The 20,953-nt window shown below is 38.1% G+C and overlaps 1 protein-coding gene across 1 annotated transcript in view; it reads right to left on the reverse strand.

Moving 5' to 3' along the window:
- The window catches only part of LOC126176677 (serine/threonine-protein kinase Nek8), a 306,561-nt gene that overhangs the window by 187,604 nt on the left and 98,004 nt on the right, over nucleotides 1-20,953 (reverse strand). The window contains exons 9-11 of the mRNA XM_049923838.1: nucleotides 9,551-9,679; nucleotides 7,323-7,498; nucleotides 3,805-3,825 (exon numbers count right to left, since the gene is read on the reverse strand). Coding sequence (XP_049779795.1) covers nucleotides 3,805-3,825; nucleotides 7,323-7,498; nucleotides 9,551-9,679 — 326 coding nt within the window. The remainder of the gene's footprint in view (nucleotides 1-3,804; nucleotides 3,826-7,322; nucleotides 7,499-9,550; nucleotides 9,680-20,953) is intronic.

Here is a 20,953-nt window from a genome sequence, read left to right on the forward strand (position 1 = left end):
ACTTGTGAAGTCAAGTCTTGTATTTCGGAGGCCTGTCACTGCTCCTTAGCTATGTTTAGACCAAACATATGCAAGAGAAACAAGACACAGTTCATATACAGGCACAGAAACGCTTACTAACATTAATTTTAGCAATATAAAATGTATATGGTTCTTTCCTCCACTGATGAAGCAAGAATTAATTTCCACGTGTCAGGATCACAGGAGATATAAGCTACTGTCCAATTAGATAGATGGCTAATATATGTTCACTGAAGCTCCAGAAAGAGAAATTGATTTAGTGATATACTGACACGTCTAGTATTGTAATGTGATATTGGGCATATAACTCTGGAACAAACAACAAACTAAAATGAAAAGGTAGTTTCCATTAATAATCATTTTGCATTTGAAGGAAGATGCCTCCATATATGTCTCTTTCCCATGCTCAGAAACACCTGCTATTTGAAGAACAGGCAAGCTGCATAAATTCTTTGAGCTCTGAGCAGACACCTGTATTTTACAGAATAAATGCTGTAACAGTCTGCTATTTCATTATTCTGCAATATAAATTGCTAAAACCTAACAAAACATGAAAATATATTCAGAGCCATTGACCTTTCTTCTTGAGCAGATGAGTAAGGTGGTAAACAAAGTGCTGACTTGTCTAGTAGACCTACAATTTCCAGGGAAACTGAATTTACTGGAAAAGTCAGAGAATTGTGTAAGACTCGAGGAATTACTGTATTTGTTGATGGAAAGAAATTTTAAATGTAATTTCATTAAAAATTACTTTATTACTCTGATTTGGAAACAACGGACTGTAGAGTTGCTTATGGAAAGGTGAAAAAGGCTGATAAACTGTTCTAATGTTTGTAGTCCAATTGACGATACGTGCAGCAAGTTTACCAACTTCAGTAACATTTGTTGCTGTGTATGGGTTCTCAGCCTTCAGGTGCAGTTTCTATTCCATGCCTGTATGGGTGAAATATGTGTGAGATTTTTCACATAGCTGTGAACTTGTCATTTACAAATACACAGAGATGGGTTCCTTAATTTTATAAAAATATAAATACAGATCCCTATTTGAACATTCATGGTTCATAGATCAGCACTGAATATTCCAGTTTTGGTTACTTTTCTACTCATTTCATTATAAAGCATCATGTTTCAAGTTAAGAATTACCTTAGTGTGAAGAGCATCTGGTTTGAAGTATGATTTGTCATTGCTATCAGCAACTATTGATATTTAATTCCAGTGACAACAGTTTGAACAGGACGTTGAAAAGTTTTCTCATATACTCACGGGCATCTAAAAAAATTTTTCCAAGAGCAGAGAAGATTCTAAAACTGCCAGGCTTGATACACCAGTAACTGATTTGGTGAGTTTGAAAACTTGTTGTGCCTTAAGTACACAAATCTTAAAATGAATGATATTTATCCACTTAGTTATTTTAAGGTAGAGTACTTTGATGTTAAATGATAAGAATATTTCAATAGTATGTACAAACTACATCTTTTTATGTTAGTAATGTGAATAGAGATGTCACTTTTTTGGTTCAGTGATCTAAAATTATATCTTCAACTCAAAATATCTGGCAAGTTATGAAATAAAAGATATTATTCACATGCCTATAATCTTTGGCTAAATCTGAAAAAAGTGATCACAACATCTGAGAAAATTCTGTCAGATATCCCAGTATGGTCAGCAGTTTTTACTTGGTGGGAGAACTGCAAAGGAGTGAATTCAGTCTCATGGTGCCAGCTGAGGAGCTGGCATGAGGTCTGTTAACACAACAACAGCCAGGAGAGAGGTGTGCTGACCACATGCTGCTCCACACCACATTTTGATAATGCCATTGGCTGAGGGTGGCATGGTGGTTTGTTGGGCCAGAGTGGCCCTCTCTGGCCAGAACAGCACTTTCCCCCCTTTTCTTTTCCTCTGTTTTCTGTTCTTAATGTGAGAGGCATTCGGTAATGCAATACAATTTTATTTTTCTTTACTGAAAGAAGGTTTATTGTATTCAGAATTTCAACAAGCCATGCTATTCCCCTCTCTTTTGGCTACAAAACCCTATTTGTCAACATAATCTCTGTTAAATGCAATGGCCTTATACCACCTTACTGGGAGGCCCTGGATGCCTGCATGGCACCCTTCTGCTGGTCGATGTTAGAACCAATGTCTTGTTGCATCGATAACCTCCCCATCATTCATTTACTGTTTCCTGCAGAGAGCATTCTTCACTGGGGCAAACAGATAGAAGTCGTAAGGTGCAAGATCTGGGCTGTAGGGTGGATGAGGAACAACAGTCCAATGAAGTCTTGTGAGCACTACCAACAGAGATGTCCAGCTGTGCAACAAGGTGTTTGATTCTGATCCATTGAACACCTCGAATGAGAGTTTCCATACATTCCAACACTAAAGGAATAACAGCTGTGTACAGTATGGTGGAGATCAGACAGGTTTGCATGACCTAGTTGTGATGACGACAGACGCCTCGCCAATGACTCACCATCCTTTTGTTCACTGCCAGGTCTCTGTAGATATTCCACAAGCATGTATGAATATCTGTGGTGTTCTAGTTTTCTCCAAAACAAACTCAGTGTCAGCTCTCTCCTTGAAATGTCATTTTAAAGGCTACATATAGTGCTACCACCTATCAGAACTTACAGAAATAGGAACTGAAACAGGAATATTCCATGAAATTTCCTGGCAGATTAAAACTGTGTGCCGGACCAAGACTCGAACTCGGGACCTTTGTCTTTTACTGGCAGAAGTAAAGCTGTGAGGACGGGGCGTGAGTCATGCTTGGGTAGCTCAGATGGTAGAGCACTTGCCCGTGAAAGGCAAAGGTCCCGAGTTCAAGGCTCAGTCCAGCACACAGTTTTAATCTGCCAGGAAGTTTCATGTCAGTGCGCACTCTGCTGCAGAGTGAAAATCTCATTCAGGTATATTCCATGATGTCCCACAGCAAATTTCATATTTTTTCAACAGAAATTAGTCAAGCAAAAGAAATGTGTTGCATTACTTTTTGAGTGCCCCTTGTACATGACACCATCCATAGAAGGTGAATTCCTTTTACGCCATAGTCTTTTAGATTCTCTTGCAGAATTTCATGACCTAGACGAGGTCATGGAAAATTCCTACAGAACAGTGATTCTTGTTTCATTCCACCACAATGAAGTTTGTGTGATTATTTATTGCTTTCTCTGTTGATGAGCCATTACAGAGTAGTTCTTAAAAGGTTACAGTCAGAAACGTGGCTCACTATTCTTTGATAAGCTAAGATCTCAAAAAGTTTTGAAAAATGGGAAAGATGGCAATGGATGTAGGGTTAGAGATTATTTGCTCAGCTCTACTTATGTAAATGGATGTTACTACAGCATAATTCAGTGCTCCAGAAAATACACCTAGTGTTAGCATGCTTTTCTAAAAAAGTTTGAATAAGGAAATGCAGTTTGAGTTCTAAGTTCAAGTTTTTATCTAGGTTGACTCAGTGAGCCATGATTATTAGGGGTCTTAAATAAAAATCCCTTGGAAATATTAACTTGCAACTTGCCAGCATAAAAAAAACAAGACTGGCCCTAGAATATACATCTAACTCTGACAATACTGTTTCACTGCTCCAGGAATTACTCAGCTCCAATGAATACTAATGATAACACTAATAATAACCAACTGTCTCACTTCCACAGGTACATTTATCTTGGTTATCAGAATATTCATAATAACTGTACTTCCATCAAACAAGATCTTTAAAAAGCTTGTTTTTCTAAATTCAAGAGTGAGTATTACATTGTATTTAGCAATTGCAAATTCCATACCTTTGATGTTTCTTGTTGCTGCTTCATTTTGGGAGCACAAACAGAAAAATAAAACATTATAAGTGCTCTACAGCATTTAACCAATATTTATGTTAACACACTCATCAAGCATAACATTATCAAACTAATATCTTTCAGGTAAAAATTAATCAGGTATTGAACACTCTTTAGTTTGACACAACAATTGACTCTTGATGTAACTGTATTTTTAAACAAATTAAATATAAGTGCAAATGAAGTTTTTTTATGACTGGTAATGCACCACTACACTGCATGAAAATGATTAAACAATAAATCTGTGAATCACAGTATCCATGACATTTAGTGCAGTTAGATTATGTAGTCAAAATTAAATTTGTAGAAATTTGTTGTTGCACACCAATTGAAGAAATCAATGCAAACCATTCCTTTGCATGTCAAAAGACATAAACCACAATCGCAGTTGCAAACTGTATGCTTCTAAGTTTCCTCAATGTGTTTGAGCCATATAATCCTTTGGCTTCACACTGAAAGAAATTACACTAACTGAATACAAAAGACATAAACCACAATCTTAGTTGCAAACTGTACACTTCTAGATTTCCTCAATATGTTTGAGCCAGATAATCTTTTGGCTTCACATTAAAAGAAATTATACTAATTGAAGACTCATTAAGTACGGGTATCATAAAGTTCAGTTACAATGCTGTTTACAGACTGTAATCATATTAAAATAACAATAATTTTGTTTTAACAAAGAAAATAATCAATTACTGATAATATAATGTAAATGATATAAATATAATAGAGGGAAACATTCCACGTAGGAAAAATATATCTAAAAACAAAGATGATGAGACTTACCAAACAAAAGCGCTGGCAGGTCGATAGACACACAAACAAACACAAACATACACACAAAATTCTAGCTTTCACAACCAACGGCTGCTTCGTCAGGAAAGAGGGAAGGACAGGGAAAGACGAAAGGATGTGGGTTTGAAGGGAGAGGGTAAGGAGTCATTCCAATCCTGGGAGCGGAAAGACTTACCTTAGGGGGAAAAAAGGATGGGTATACACTCGCACACACACACATATCCATCCACACATATACAGACACAAGCAGACATATTAAAAGGCAAAGAGTTTGGGCAGAGATGTCAGTTGAGGCAGAAGTGCAGAGGCAAAGATGTTGTTGAATGATAGGTGAGGTATGAGTGGCGGCAACTTGAAATTAGCGGAGATTGAGGCCTGGTGGATAACGGGAAGAGAGGATATATTGAAGGGCAAGTTCCCATCTCCGGAGTTCGGATAGGTTGGTGTTAGTGGGAAGTATCCAGATAACACGGACGGCGTAACACTGTGCCAAGATGTGCTCACTAACACCAACCTATCCGAACTCTGGAGATGGGAACTTGCCCTTCAATATATCCTCTCTTCCTGTTATCCACCAGGCCTCAATCTCCGCTAATTTCAATTTGCCGCCACTCATACCTCACCTATCATTCAACAACATCTTTGCCTCTGCACTTCTGCCTCGACTGACATCTCTGCCCAAACTCTTTGCCTTTTAATATGTCTGCTTGTGTCTGTATATGTGTGGATGGATATGTGTGTGTGTGTGTGTGTGTGCGTGTGTATACCCGTCCTTTTTTTCCCCCTAAGGTAGGTCTTTCCGCTCCCGGGATTGGAATGACTCCTTACCCTCTCCCTTAAAACCCACATCCTTTCGTCTTTCCCTGTCCTTCCCTCTTTCCTGACGAAGCAGCCGTTGGTTGCGAAAGCTAGAATTTTGTGTGTATGTTTGTGTTTGTTTGTGTGTCTATCGACCTGCCAGTGCTTTTGTTTGGTGAGTCTCATCATCTTTGTTTTTAGATATATAATGTAAATGGATAGATAAAAAATCTACTCACCAACCGGTGTCAGGGGAACACACACACAAAAGGATTTAACTTTTACAAACTTTTGGAACCAGTGGCCCCTTCTAGAAGAAGAGTTAAAGTGGAAGGAAGAGAGGTGAAGGAAAAGGACTGGAGCAGTTTAGGGAAAGGAATACAGGTCAAAAAAGTCATCCAGAACCCTGGGTCAGGGGAGACTTACCAGAAAGAATGAGAAGGAAAAAGTTTTTCCTTCTCATTCCATCTACTAAGTCTCCCATTCATATTTTGCATTTGTTTGGCATTTAGATTTGACATCAGCTGAATGTTGGACAGCATGGGAATGTGAGGGCAGGCATACTCATTGAAAATGTTCCACTCGACCACATCTAACCACCACAAGAATGGGTCACTGTATTGCGCACAAAACACATTGTAGCCTCTTCATATCTGTACCTGCCATCCGAGAACAATAGTGTCCACTCCTTGTAACTGTCTGTGTCATCCTGCACCATTGGTTAGAGATTAATGGCAGCTGGACTAGGGTGTTACCATTCCATGCATAGGGTGCCATTAACACCACTACACAAACAGTTGGATTTGGAGTTGTGCATTGGCCAGGCAGCATGGGCTGCTAATGAATGGCTTCGTATTGTGTTAGCATTGGATTTCAGTTCTGCACTATCCTGAGGGATCATTATTGGTGAATATGGTGGCAACCTGGGGCATCTTCCATTCTTGCAGTGTTTTGGAGAGACATAGCAGTGTTACTCCTAGTGTTATGCTGTGGGGAGTTATCGAGTATGACTTCTGCTCATGGCTAGTAATGATTGAGGGAACTCTGATGACATAATAGTATGTCAAAGTCATCCAGCATCCTCAAGTGTTACGTCTTGTGTGACAGTATCATGGCACCATCTTTTCAACAGGACAATGTTTGTCCAAACAAGGCATGCATCTCCATGATCTGTCTGCATAGTGTTGAGGTGCTCCCATGGCCAGCAAGATCCCCAGATCTGTACAAAATAGAACAGATGTGAGACTAGCTCAAATGTCAACTCTGTCCCAGCACCAGCATCCAAGATACCAAGGACCAGTTGCAACAGGTGTGGGCCAGCTTACCTCAGAAGAGGATATAATGGTCTTATGACATCTTTCCCAAATGAATCAGCACATGCATCTGTGCCAGGGTGGCATGCAATATCATACTGTTAAGTGGGTTTATATTTCCAAGTTCTTCACAAATCTGACTCAACTTTGTAACCTTTAAATTACATCAAACATTCTCTCAACCCCTTGAAATTTCATTTCCTTTCCTCCTCCCCTTCTGGATGCTTCACGTTTTTCATCAGGCAATGCATTAACTGCTTTTACAATAAGAGTATTCTTGAACTGTCATGTTTTTATTGCTGATTTTTAGCAATCTTCAAAAAACGTTTATTCAGTGAAACATCTCAACACAATTTTTGATTATTTGATACTGCAGAGTTAACTTTCCACAAGGTTATCCAGGAGCACAATATGTACCACAGTTACCATCTTACTTCTTTATGAGGTGATTCAAACTTATAAGATTAATATCAAAGTTGAATAACAAATGCTAAATAGTTTAAACATAATAAGAGGACCACAGAAAATCTGCATCTGTGTATTAATAAATTGTACCTGCTTGAGACGTTTACTGCTGATGCTGTGTTGAGAGCATTGTCCAGTAATGGGGGTAGTCTGGACTCTAATATCTCAGCAGCTGATGGTCGAAACACTGGATCTCTTTGTAAAAGATCATGAACTAGCTGTCGAAAGCCTGCAGAATAACCTGATGGGATAGGCTGAAATTGCCCCTAAAAAGACAGAAAATGATAACTTGACTGTCTACATAATGTGTAGCTTGTCATCTCAGCTTATCACTGACAAAAAACCTTGTCCATACAACTGACTGTCATGATGAAGACATGAGTGTTTAGAGACAGATTAGAAAGTAATGGAAAGATATATTAACAGGGAGACTGGTACTGGAATATAAGGATATGCTACAAAAGATATTGCTATTCAAGCAATACTCCTCCTATAATGCATTGTGTGTAGCCAATATTAGGACAGTTTTTTTCTAATTACCTAATTTGAGAGCCAGAATCAGTCTATACTTGTGGATTTAGACAACATTCACTGTTTTCATAAAATATTTGGGGGTCTGGGAAATTTATCACCTGATAACATTCCATTCTACTTTGCATTTGCTTCTAGGTATTGTTCAGAAGCAAGTTCTTTGGTCCAGATCAATTTGAAAGAACGTTATTACTTTTTCATTTTAAATAAGATGTATTAAGTGTTGTGACTCGCCGATCATTCAAAGTACCGCCACGCAATTACGCGCGTCCTCTACGTGTGGCGCTGTCTGCCAGCCATGCAGCAGCTGCGCCACCTAAGCGGCCAGCCAAGCAGTGGCCGCTAGACTGGGACTCAGTGCTTATTCTAATGCTAACGTGTACACATGTCTTACTTGTCAACTTACTCTGTGACTTATATGTGTTGTTGTGTCGTTCCGAAATATATGTGTTAAACTTGAAGTTCTAACATTAAGTGTATACACTTTTGACACAGGTGAACCTTAATATGAACATGCAAATTCCAAAATATGAACTAAAGAAATTTTGTAATGAAGGCTTTTATTGTGTGAAGATACGTTAAAGGGACCAATTGGCAGCATTTAGTTTCCAACATACTCACAAAGAAAAAGAAATTTTGGATATTTTATTATGTCATTAAATGTCACTTTTCTGAAAAATGATTAGAATACTGTTGTCATATGTGAGCTAATGTGAGCCACACACACACACACACACACACACACACACACACACACACACACACACAAATAACTGCTTGGCAGTGTTTCGTGAATGTACTCACTTTCCCTTCTGTATCTGCTTCTAGGAGTGGGCTTTTCTTTGACGTAAAGATGTCTTATAGTTTTGATGTATCTGACTCTACTTCAGGTGATGTTTGAAAGGTATAGATGAAATAGAAAGGATGACAACATCCACAGAAAAGGAAGAAGGTCTAGAAGGATGACTCTCACATAATGTCTGATATTTTGTTCATCGACAGTTAAATAGTGTCACATAATGTTTTATTTCATGAATACTAATGTACTACCTGCAGAGCTAACTACAGCTTTATAAATCATTTGCATGCTCCTTATGAGGATGTGACTGAAAGAGTCAGTACAATATTTAAAAGATCAAAGGTTCTCCTTTTAATGTACAGCTGGCAAAGTAAACAGAAAAAAGAACTGATGATATTTCCTAGTGTGATCTGAGCCAACAATTTTACACAGAATTAATTCCTCATGTAGTAAACATCAAAGAATTGATTGCCTAAGAGGAAACTAAATTCAGCATTATTGTGGCACAATGCAGCCTCAGAGTTTCCTGGAAGTGTTAAGCTTTTAAGGCTAGTCTCTGATCAACATTCATACATACCTTTTCAAGAAACTAATATCTCTCGTAAAATAACAAAAATTCAATACGTTATTTCTGGCTCTATCATTTGCTCTGACACTTGATACTCTAATACTAATCATTTCATGTATAGAAGAGTCTGCCAATTTTTTTTCTGCTTTTACATCTGTTCTTTGAGCTGACCCCATTATAAACAATATTCATAGTGAAAACCTGCTTACATCACACACACACACACACACACACACACACACACACACACAAACACATGTCTTCATATTCTTTAGACTACCTACAGTCATAGTCAATCATAATGTGTAAATTTAGGACTTATCATTATCTGCTGTAAGTTCACATTCTTTACAAGAAACTGTTTTTAAAAGGAGAAGTGATTGAAGAATTATTTTGTTGTATGTGAATAGTTAGTTTTACCTTCATGATTTTGTTGACAAGTGCTGGTAGATTTGAACCTTCAAATGTTTTCTGTAGGCATGCCATTTCATATAATATGCAGCCAAGAGCCCAAATGTCAGACTTCTGTCCATACTGTTTGCCTTCACACTGCAAAATCAAGGAACAGTTTATCAGTTTATTAGTAATAAATACATAATGAGTACTGAACAGTCCATATGTATGGTCTACTAAATTCTAGCTATTGTGTATGGATGATGAGCCATGGCTGGATTATATTACTGAGTGTTGCTTTCACGCAACAGCAAGGATGGAGGGACTGGTCAATGTGACCTCTAATATAACAAATGTAAAGGATTAAATTCTCAAAATATACACATCACATGTCATATAGTCTACATGGGTGTACTGAAAAGTAATGTCCCTGAATTTCTTTATGTGAAAGCTGTTGAAGCTTTTTAAACAGAACAAATGTTATTAACATTCTACCTCAAACAATAGAAAATCCGGGATGTAATAATGACAGTATTAAGAAAAGGACTGATAGCTACTCAGCATAGAGTGGTGATGTTGAGTCACAGACAGGCACAACAAAAAGATTGTCAAACAAGTAAGCTCTCAGCCAAAAAGGCCTTCTTCCTTCTACTGAGGCTGTCGCAGCCAGAGACAGTGGTCATATGAATGTAAGTTGCATTTGCATAGGTATGTACATGTATGTTGTCTAACATGGAAGAAGGACTTTTTAGCCAAAAACTTAAATGTATGACAATCTTTTTTGTGCCTATGTGTGACTCAACATCTCCACTATGTGGCAAATGGCAACCTATTCCTTTCATAATATTGTCATAAACATTCTACATCTTTATTCTTCATGTTAAAGTAGTACAATGTAGGATTGTCTTATTATGGGTTGTAACTGAGCTCTCAATTCTCAACTGACCTGTCACTGCAATGTAATAAACATTACCTTTTTCAGTCATGATAGTTGCTTGTTGTATTTTCTTCAAGCTTGGACCTGCTACTCAGTTCCACTAATTATACTGTGCAAACTTCTTCATCACCTGCAGGTGGACAAGGGCTGTAAGAGAGCTCATAACTATGTCAACTCACCATTACTGAAATGATGTAACCACCTTTGAAAGAACTCTTCTGTAGTTTGTTGCTCAAATAAAACCACTACACAACTGGTTGAACAGATCTCACATTAACTTGAGTAGAATATATACAGCAAATCTTATGACATCACCTCAAATAGTCCTTCGCACTTTGCTGATGTCTTGTGTCCACAATTCGTTCCTTATTTCTGTACATATCAACATAAATAACACACAGTTGTTTGTTTGCTATGTACAAACTACATAAAATATGTTTTCTGCTTTCACAAGCATCTTCTGTTGGCCTAAGAGGATAACAGTGTAACATTTTGTTCTGGAGAATCTCATGTTATACTTCAATGTCTACATTTTTATTTCTCAGCATAATCACACTTGCAATGAATACATTTCTCCCAGCAAAAGACAAATTGGTTTGTATTGTTGCTATAGAATATTTGACTTTGTTGATGAAGCCACAACCTTACCTCTTCTTGCACTGCTTCATCAATATCAAAGTGTAATCCTCAAAGATGTACTTTAAGTTTTGGTAACAGATGATATAGTTATGTTGCACACTGCCATGTTACATGCTACAATTCAAAGCCATCTAGTGGCAGAGGGCTGCAAATATGCAGACATGAAAAATAAAGATTTAGAATGCTAATAACTTTTTTGATTTAAAAAGCTTTAAGAGTTTTCACTTAAAAATTAAATTATACCATCATAGAAAAAAAGAAAAAAAAAACTAATGTCCAATAACACAACAGAGCAAATTTTCATTATTTCTGTATCCATCTGTATAATATTACCTCAATAATAATCTAGGTCAGAGATGTATCACAACATCAGCAAACTTGCCAGTCTGCATTAGCCATCTTCTAAGTTTCTTTGCATTCCTGAATATATGCTGTAAAGCTCAAGACTCACAACATGACATAAGTGATTTTATAATGGTGAAGATTCACTGAATACCATGATCTTTCTTTAGGTGTAATCTTCATTGAAATTGTGGCCACCTGTTCTTTGAAAATTTTAATCTGCTTAGTGATTATGGAGGCCACAATTTCACCTGTGTAGTAAACCATAGGGTAATTTATTCACACGTCATATAAGCAGACTGCAATGAAAGACAAACTATGGACAGGCCATTTATCCAGTAGTGGATACCAAATCATTGTTGATGATGATAGAGAGGACTTCACAAGTAGAACTAGCAGTTATATTAATCTGACTGGAATCCATGTGATCCCCTTGTGCACAGTGAACTTTCAATATAGACGATGGAGGAAATAACAGCAATCAACTGCAAAATGTTACAGCAGATATAGACTGCAAGTATTACATCAGCAAAAGTTGACATTAGTCCAAAGTGACATATAACAAACAATACTGGTTGGTTTAGAGCATATCTGCATGTTCTACACCAACAAATATTTTTTATTATGTGACATTTCGGACTAATGTCAACTGTTGCTTTATGCACTGAAGATCACTGTGTAGGAATTGAAATCTAGATCTGCTGTAATAAAACAACAGATTTTGTGATCAATTGCTGTTCTTTTCTCTACTGTCTAGCACTTATATCTTACACAAATAACTTTAGAGTTTTGAACTGATCAAAGCAAAAATAATTTAGAAAAATCTACAATCCATGAAGGTTACAAGGGAAAACTTCATTTCTGGCCTAACACATTGCCATCCTATTGTTTTGGCATAACACTGTTTACATCTGGTGCAGATTAACTTCATGTAACTTATTAGTGCAGTCTGAAAGTAGGTCTGAAAATCAGTTACAATGAAATCATAATATTGTATATGAGCACATCAGAAAATACCTAGTACAAATGAACAGTGAAATAATAGGACTAGTTGATTAACATTTGGTTTAGGTCACTTGAGGGCAATACTTAAATAGATGGTAAAAGAAATAAACAGATGAGGAAAAATAGCACAAAAGGTAGTTTGTAAAATAGACAGTTTTAAAACTAAGATTTTAGTGACTCTGGTACATGTATTATCAGGTATGACTGATGACAATGAGATACAGACTTAAAGCACAACCTTTCAAAATGAGGATTTCTCAGTGAGCTATGGGTGAATACATGTTAAATTTATTGGGAGGTACAGGAAAACGAGCTGGAGTAGAAAACATATTTATGACTGTAATCAGAACAAAATGAAGATAAGCCAGACATGTAGCCAGCCAGTTCTCTGCTGGATTTCAAGAGATAATAAAAGATCAACACAAAGACCTGATAGAAGCTTGATAGATATAATTAGAAAACCTGCAGGAACAGCATGGATCTTTATTTTTGAAAACTGTAATCAAGGCAAAGTCTGGATGAATTCTTCATCAAGTAGTGCATGCCAAATTGTTGATGATGATAGGAGTGATGACATCAACAGCAGAACTCGTAGTCATATTTCACACACTTTTAAGTTTTGATAAAAAGTGCTACTACAGGTTTGACAGTCCTTTACAGTGCTTCAGTGTGAATATGCCACCATTTTTTAACTACACATGGGCTTGTTTTTTAATTATTTGAATAAATTTAGCTGTATTTTAGTTTCCCTTTACACAACCACACATATTCACATACATACAACACACACATCCATTAATATAGCTTTTTGTTAAAGGCCTTATACATTTATCTGAAACCACTGGGACTTGGTTAAAGAATGTAGTAGGATGATTACAAAAATAGCTTATCAAACAATCTGAAAACAAATAAAGAGAAAGTGGTGAAAATAGTAACACATGTACAACCACAACATTAACATATGACAGCGAAAATCTAAGTAATCTTTCAGTTCTGCCAGTCCTATTGATACTATACTGCCTTTGCAGGAAAGACACAGAAGCAAGAAGGGAGCTAAAAATCTATTAAGCAGACACTGATTACATTCATGCAATTATGCAGAAGTTATATGCCTAAAATATAATAATGTCATTACCATAATTATCAACAAATGGATCTCTTTTTAGACTCAAAAGTTCTACAGCCATTCCTGTGCAGGGAAGGTGGGAAAATGGGTAAAATAGACAAGTAACTACAGGCTGAGAGACATATCTTCCATTAGACACAAAGTTATATATAAAAAACTCTTCTTTAAAATTAATTGTTGTTTATTTTGTCACTGTGTGATATGACTATTTTCAACCAATACTCGATCATATTTAGGTCTGTGCAGTTACGTAAGTACTCTGTTGTATCCATATGGCACTGCACTTCACAATACAGTATTTAACTCAGCTGTGGATTGTCTCATGATGAATATTGTGGCAACAGTGAGGTTCTTCATAGACAAAATTGTCGTTTGATTTGGGTCATAGTATGGGTTCATTAGGTCAAAACCAACAAACAAATAAGGCAGCCTTGTGTGCATGCACATTACACACTGAAAGATAATTTATAGGATGAGAATTAAGGCTCCTATATGAGGATGATGGTTCAAGACCGCGTCCGACCATTCTGATTTAGGTTTTCCATGATTTCCTTAAATCGCTTGAGGCAAATACTGGGATGACCCCTTTGAAAGGGCACATCCAACTTCCTTCCCCATCCTTCCCTAATCTGATGGGAATGATGACCTCACTGTTTGGTCCCCTCCCCTGAGATCAATCAATCAGTTATTGAGTTGAAACCATGGTCTACAGGTAGCATCTTTGACTATTAATCAAAACATCCTGCGTCCCAGCTTGGAACCCAGCCACTGCTCAAATTTTGAATCAAAATCAGCAGCAATGGAGGCCCTAAATTTCCAGCATAAGTTGTTGCTCTTGCTCTGCCAATGGTCTTGTCAAAGAGGTCAGAGGAGTGTACAAAGGTTCAGGGCACTCTCTTCCCTTAGGGGTTTGAAATGGTCCATAAAAGGTGAATCAAATAACAATGATCAATGGCATGAGGATGCAGAAGGCAATGGAAAACACTGCATTAAAGACACAATGTGCATCCACAGGATATGTAGCCTGCAATTGAAAAGTGTCATTTTACCACTGGCAAAAGATTCCAGATTAGTCTGGCTTTTGGATCTCTGGGAGGGGACTGCCAAGGTGGAAGTGACCATGAGAAAAAAATGGGATAACATTCTATGAGTCAAAGCATGAAATGTTGGACAAATGAACACAGTAAGAAAGCCAGAAAACCTGAAAAGGCAATCAGAAAGACTCAGTATAGATGTATTAGAGATGAGTGAAGTGAAATGGAAAGAACTTCTGGACAGATGAATATAAGGTAATATCAACAATAGCATGGTCAGACAGAGATATTGAATTCAGATATTGAATTGTAAGGCTTACCTAGGCACATATCAGATCACAATTTAATAATTATGAAGAGTAGACTGAAGTTTAAGAGAATCATCTGAAATTATCAATGTGGAAGGAAGTAGGGTACTGAAATACTGAGGAATGATGAGGCACAATTGAAGTTCACTAAGGATGTGGATTCTATGATGAGTAACACCAGAGTAGGCAGTTCAGCTGAGGGGGAATGGAAATCTCTAAAAAGGGCAATCACACATGTTGGACAGTCAGATATGGACACAAGGAAGGTAACTGCAAAGAAACCTACAACTTCTTGTTCCAGAATTGGATGTCCCTCCTCTCAGAACCTGGAACAACACAGCAAAAGTGCTGCAACAACAGGGTCCACACCCTCTGTCCTCTGGCAAGCACAGCCCAGCATCATTCCAGACACCAAGTCCAATGGAAATCAACATCACCCTGCCGAGGTCTCCACTCCACAGGCGGCCAACAAAGAAGTGCCAGATTCTTCAGATGTTAAGATTTGCTACACCTCTCATCCTTGGAGAGGGGGATATATACAGGGTTATTACAAATGATTGAAGCGATTTCACAGCTCTACAATAACTTTATTATTTGAGATATTTTCACAATGCTTTGCACACACATACAAAAACTCAAAAAGTTTTTTAGGCATTCACAAATGTTCGATATGTGCCCCTTTAGTGATTCGGCAGACATCAAGCCGATAATCAAGTTCCTCCCACACTCGGTGCAGCATGTCCCCATCAATGAGTTCGAAAGCATCGTTGATGCGAGCTCGCAGTTCTGACACGTTTCTTGGTAGAGGAGGTTTAAACACTGAATCTTTTACATAACCCCACAGAAAGAAATCGCATGGGGTTAAGTCAGGAGAGCGTGGAGGACATGACATGAATTGCTGATCATGATCTCCACCACGACCGATCCATCTGTTTTCCAATCTCCTGTTTAAGAAATGCCGAACATCATGATGGAAGTGCGGTGGAGCACCATCCTGTTGAAAGATGAAGTCGGTGCTGTGGGTCTCCAGTTGTAGCATGATCCAGATACACGTGTCCTGTAACGTTTTTTCGCAGAAGAAAAAGGGGCCGTAAACTTTAAACCGTGAGATTGCACAAAAGACGTTAACTTTTGGTGAATTGCAAATTTGCTGCACGAATGCGTGAGGAGTCTCTACCGCCCAGATTCGCACATTGTGTCTGTTCACTTCACCATTAAGAAAAAATGTTGCTTCATCACTGAAAACCAGTTTCACACTGAACGCATCCTCTTCCACGAGCTGTTGCAACCGCGCCGAAAATTCAAAGCGTTTGACTTTGTCATTGGGTGTCAGGGCTTCTAGCAATTGTAAATGGTAAGGCTTCTGCTTTAGCCTTTTCTGTAAGATTTTCCAAACCATCGGCTGTGGTACATTTAGCTCCCTGCTTGCTTTATTTGTCGACTTCCGCGGGCTACGCGTGAAACTTGCCCGCACGCGTTCAACCGTTTCTTCGCTCACTGCAGGCCGACCCGTTGATTTCCAGAGGCATCCAGAAGCTTTAAACTGCGCATACCATCGCCGAATGGAGTTAGCAGTTGGTGGATCTTTGTTGAACTTCGCCCTGAAGTGTCGTTGCACTGTTATGACTGACTGATGTGAGTGCATTTCAAGCACGACATACGCTTTCTCGGCTCCTGTCGCCATTTTGTCTCACTCCGCTCTTGAGCACTCTGGCGCCAGAAACCTGAAGTGCAGCTTCAGCCGAACAAAACTTTATGAGTTTTTCTACGTATCTGTAGTGTGTCGTGACCATATGTCAATGAATGGAGCTACAGTAAATTTATGAAATCGCTTCAATCATTTGTAATAGCCCTGTACTGTGTACAGGCTGTATGGTCTACAGACAGGCAACCCTTCTCACAGCAATGGTATAACAAGTGTCCTAACCTCAAAGGGATTACATCAACAGACAGTAGAGCTCAACCTGTTTGCCTCTGTGGATGACATAATCGCAAAGAGTTGCTCTGGCATGTCTATGTGGCCTGGACATTAAGGGTGGCACAGAGCTACTCCAAGGCATCTTCTATCAAGGTCTTGGCCAGGCATCAACTGCATCTGTAGTTTTTCAGAGCCTCAAAATGGAACCTTTATTATGTATGGTGCCATGCCATGACAGCCACCACCAAACAACAGAGCCACCGGTGTCTGCCTTCGCCATCACTGGTACTTGGTCTCTACATCATTAGAGATACCCAGGAACTTGGTATCGGATATTGACCTTCATTATGTTACTTTGTTCTGCAATCAAGTTCAGATTAACTTCGATTGTTTCATCATTACAACCTTCAGCTTAAGTTGGACTTTAATAAATTCAGTGCCAACTATGAACTGTCACAAACCTGCAATGACTAAATGTACTCCAAAGGAGGAGTATTTTGGTTTATGTTCTTTTTAATAAAACTGTTATAAATTGTTTAATTAGGCTGTGTTCTCAATGCACTCAACTGTTACGAGACTTAGCAGACTGTTTATAAGAAATCCCTTAAACAAGATAAAAAAGACTTAAAATCATGCAAAGAAAATGAATGTGTGGTTTATGTCTAAGATATTGAGACAGAAACTCAGTCATGTTATGGATGGTGAAAGGATTTCCATAACAGGAAAAGTGTAACAGTCTTGAACCAATGTCAGAGTGATAGCTCCAGTTTTTTTTCTCAATCTCTACAGAACTGTACTGTTAAAACAGCTAACCAACATTGCTATGTTTGAGAACGTTGCATTACAAAATGCACTGAGACTATAGTCAAGGTAAGACAACGTATGTTTTCATTGTCATAACAATCAGCCTGCTCAGTCAACTGTGTTACATCTCAAGATTTGTGCAAAAAATTAGATTACTGCCCTCTCCTAAATCCTCGTAGTTCTCAAATGTCACTACAAATAGTGTTTTCTTGTCACCAAGATTAAAATCTGTTTTGAAGAACAAAAGGTCAGTGTCACCGATGACAATGAGAAGAGTGTGTCATGGGCATTTGAGGAACATTCTGAAAGCCAAATTACAAAACGAAGCCACCTATCTGGGACAAGTGTGAATTGAGTATTAGCCACTTGTAAGCTGAATAAAAGTTTAATTTAAAAATATTCTTTATTATACGAATAGATCCTAAAACATGTTGTTTCAACTAATCATGAATCATTGCAAAGAAGCTCAGAAACAACCTCAGTATAATGCCAGAAAATGATTTTAAATGAGTATTTAAATAATTGGTGAATGATTGAGGAGTAAAGGAGACCACTCACAGAATAGTAGCAGCAGTCAAATGTAAGTGAAGTTAAGTGTTGTGTCCTAAGAGCTCTGGAATCTTTCACTGGTATGGAAACAGTTCATTCTGCTTGCATTAACTTCAAACTAATGCATGGAATAATATTTTGTGAAGACTGTCTTGTACTCACCAGGATATTTATAATCCTAAAAAAGGACATTACAATAGTTAATTAAAGTAAAATTAGGGAGTCATGTAAATGTGTCTTCACGGCATTTCCTGAAGTCCATTTTCAGTTATCACACAGCTCAGAAAGACAGTGCAGTGGTACAAGACCGGACCTATATTCAGGACGATTGCAGTTGACTCTCTGCCCAGCCATTCAGATTTAGGTTCTTTTATGATTTCCTTAAATTGCTTAAGATGAATGCCAGGATGATGCCTTTGAAAGGGTAAAGCTCAGTTCCTTCTCCTACTGAGGTTTTCTTCCATCCTGTATCACATACTTTAATAAACTATTGTTTTGATTGAGCCATATCTACCTGACCAGACAGAAAGCCTGAAAGAAATGTGATATTCATAAACATAATACCAGACTGAACAAATGTAACACACAATCATTAGTAAAACCTATCTGTGCGACAAGAAATCATTTCACATGGACTTAGAACCTTTAACAAATTAACTGAGACCATAAAAGCAATCTAGACCATAAAGCTCTAATGGAATATGTTGTTGCCCCCATTGAAGCTATCTTATTTGAATAAAATGTTTTTTCATCACTATTGGCCAATTTTGACCATATGATAATTACAGATTGCCATGTCCATATCATTATATATACTGAAGAACCAAAGAAACTGGTACATCATTCTAATATTGTGTAGGATGCCACGAGCAGGCAGAAGAGCCACAACATGAAATGGTATCGACTCGACTAACATCTGAAGTAGTGCTGGAGGGGATTGACACCAAGAATCCTACAGGGTTGCCCATAAATTCAAAAGAGTATGAGGGGTGGAGATCTCTTCTGAATAGCACATTGCAAGGCATCTCAGATATGCTCAATAATGTTAATGTCTCCGAGTTTAGTGGCCAGCTGAAGTGTTTAAACTCAGAAGAGTGTTTCTGGAGCCACTCTGAAGCAATTCTGGACATGTCCTGCTGGAATTGTCCAAATCTGTTGGAATGCACAATGGACAAGAATGGATGCATGTGACCAGACGCTATGCTTATGTATGCATTACCTGTCAGAGTCATATCTAGACATACCAGGGGTCCCAACCATTCCAACTGCCCACACCCCACACCATTACAGAGCCTCCATGAGCCTGAACAGTCCCCTGTTGACATACAGGGTCCATGGATTCATGACTTTGTCTCCATAAGTACACGTCCATTCGCTCAATACAATTTGAAATGAGACTCAGCCAACCAGGAAACATGTTTGCAGTCATGAACAGCGCATTGTTGGTGTTGACAGACCCAGGCAAGGTGTAGAGCTTTGTGCCATGCAGTCATCAATGGAACATGAGTGGGCCTTCAGCTCCAAAAGCCCATATTGATGATATTTCATTGAATGGTTCACATGCAGACACTTGTTGATGGCCTAGCACTGAAATCTGCAGCGATCTGCAGAAGAGTTGCACTTCTGTCATGTTGAACGATTCTCTTTGTGACGTTCGCCTGCTTTATTTCTTCATTGATAGTCCTCAGTGTCGGTCGACATACTGCACTGTTATACTGGCTGAAAAATGGGGAGGGGGGAGTTCAACACTGTCTACCGTAAATGATGCAGCCAACAGTTCCACAGTTGTGTTTCACAGTTCTTTACTTTCACCCCATGATATTACACAGTTATATGGCCAATTCACTATTGGTAAATGTTAAGCTTCATTAATAAGTTGCAGACAAACATCAACATACTGCTACAATAGTTTGCTGTTGAACATCTATGAGCAGTAAATACCTAACCACACTGTTCACAGTTCTTTCAGAATAATAAGGTACTTGTGACACTATTTCTCAAATAAATTGAACAGACACTGTCATTGTTTTAACACACGGCCTATTGTGTTACACTAATTCCACTAAATAAATGTAGTGTGGCTGGGGCCTCCTGTCGGGTAGACCGTTCTCCGGGTGCAAGTCTTTTGATTTAACACCACTTTGGCAACTTGAGCGTTGATGGGCATGAAATGACGATGATTAGGACAACACAACACCCAGTCCCTGAGCAGAGAAATATCCGATCCAGCCGGGAATCGAACCCGGGCCCTTTGGATTGACACTCTGTCACGCTGACCACTCAGCTACCAGGGGCGGACACTAAATCCACTTGAAACAGTACATAAGTAGACGGACTGTCTCAGGAGCAAAAATCAGGCCTTTATATAGCCTCAAAATAATAATCACTAAAACTATACATTGTTTGATGTTTAATTTATGGAAATTACAATTAAAACATAACTCATTCAATTAACTGAATACATCGAAAAATTCTTCCTCTTTAACAGTTTCTTCTATCACAAAGGTTAGGCCAAATTATTTGCTTAAATAATTAAATTAATGGATATAGTTATAAAAACAATGCTTTTGACATATCTGATAATTATTTTGGAATTAATTAATGGCTGGCTTTGCTAAAATATTTTCGAATAGAGCCAAATAAATACTCAAAGAATCCTAGTAATTCTTCTTCCAAATGTTTATAATTACTACAGAACTTATATTTGTTTATGAGTCAACAATAGAATTTAAGTCATGAAACAATTACTGGTTTCACCCTATAACAAG

This window comes from Schistocerca cancellata, chromosome 3 (assembly GCF_023864275.1).
Source record: "Schistocerca cancellata isolate TAMUIC-IGC-003103 chromosome 3, iqSchCanc2.1, whole genome shotgun sequence".
In the NCBI taxonomy this organism is placed as follows: domain Eukaryota; kingdom Metazoa; phylum Arthropoda; class Insecta; order Orthoptera; family Acrididae; genus Schistocerca; species Schistocerca cancellata.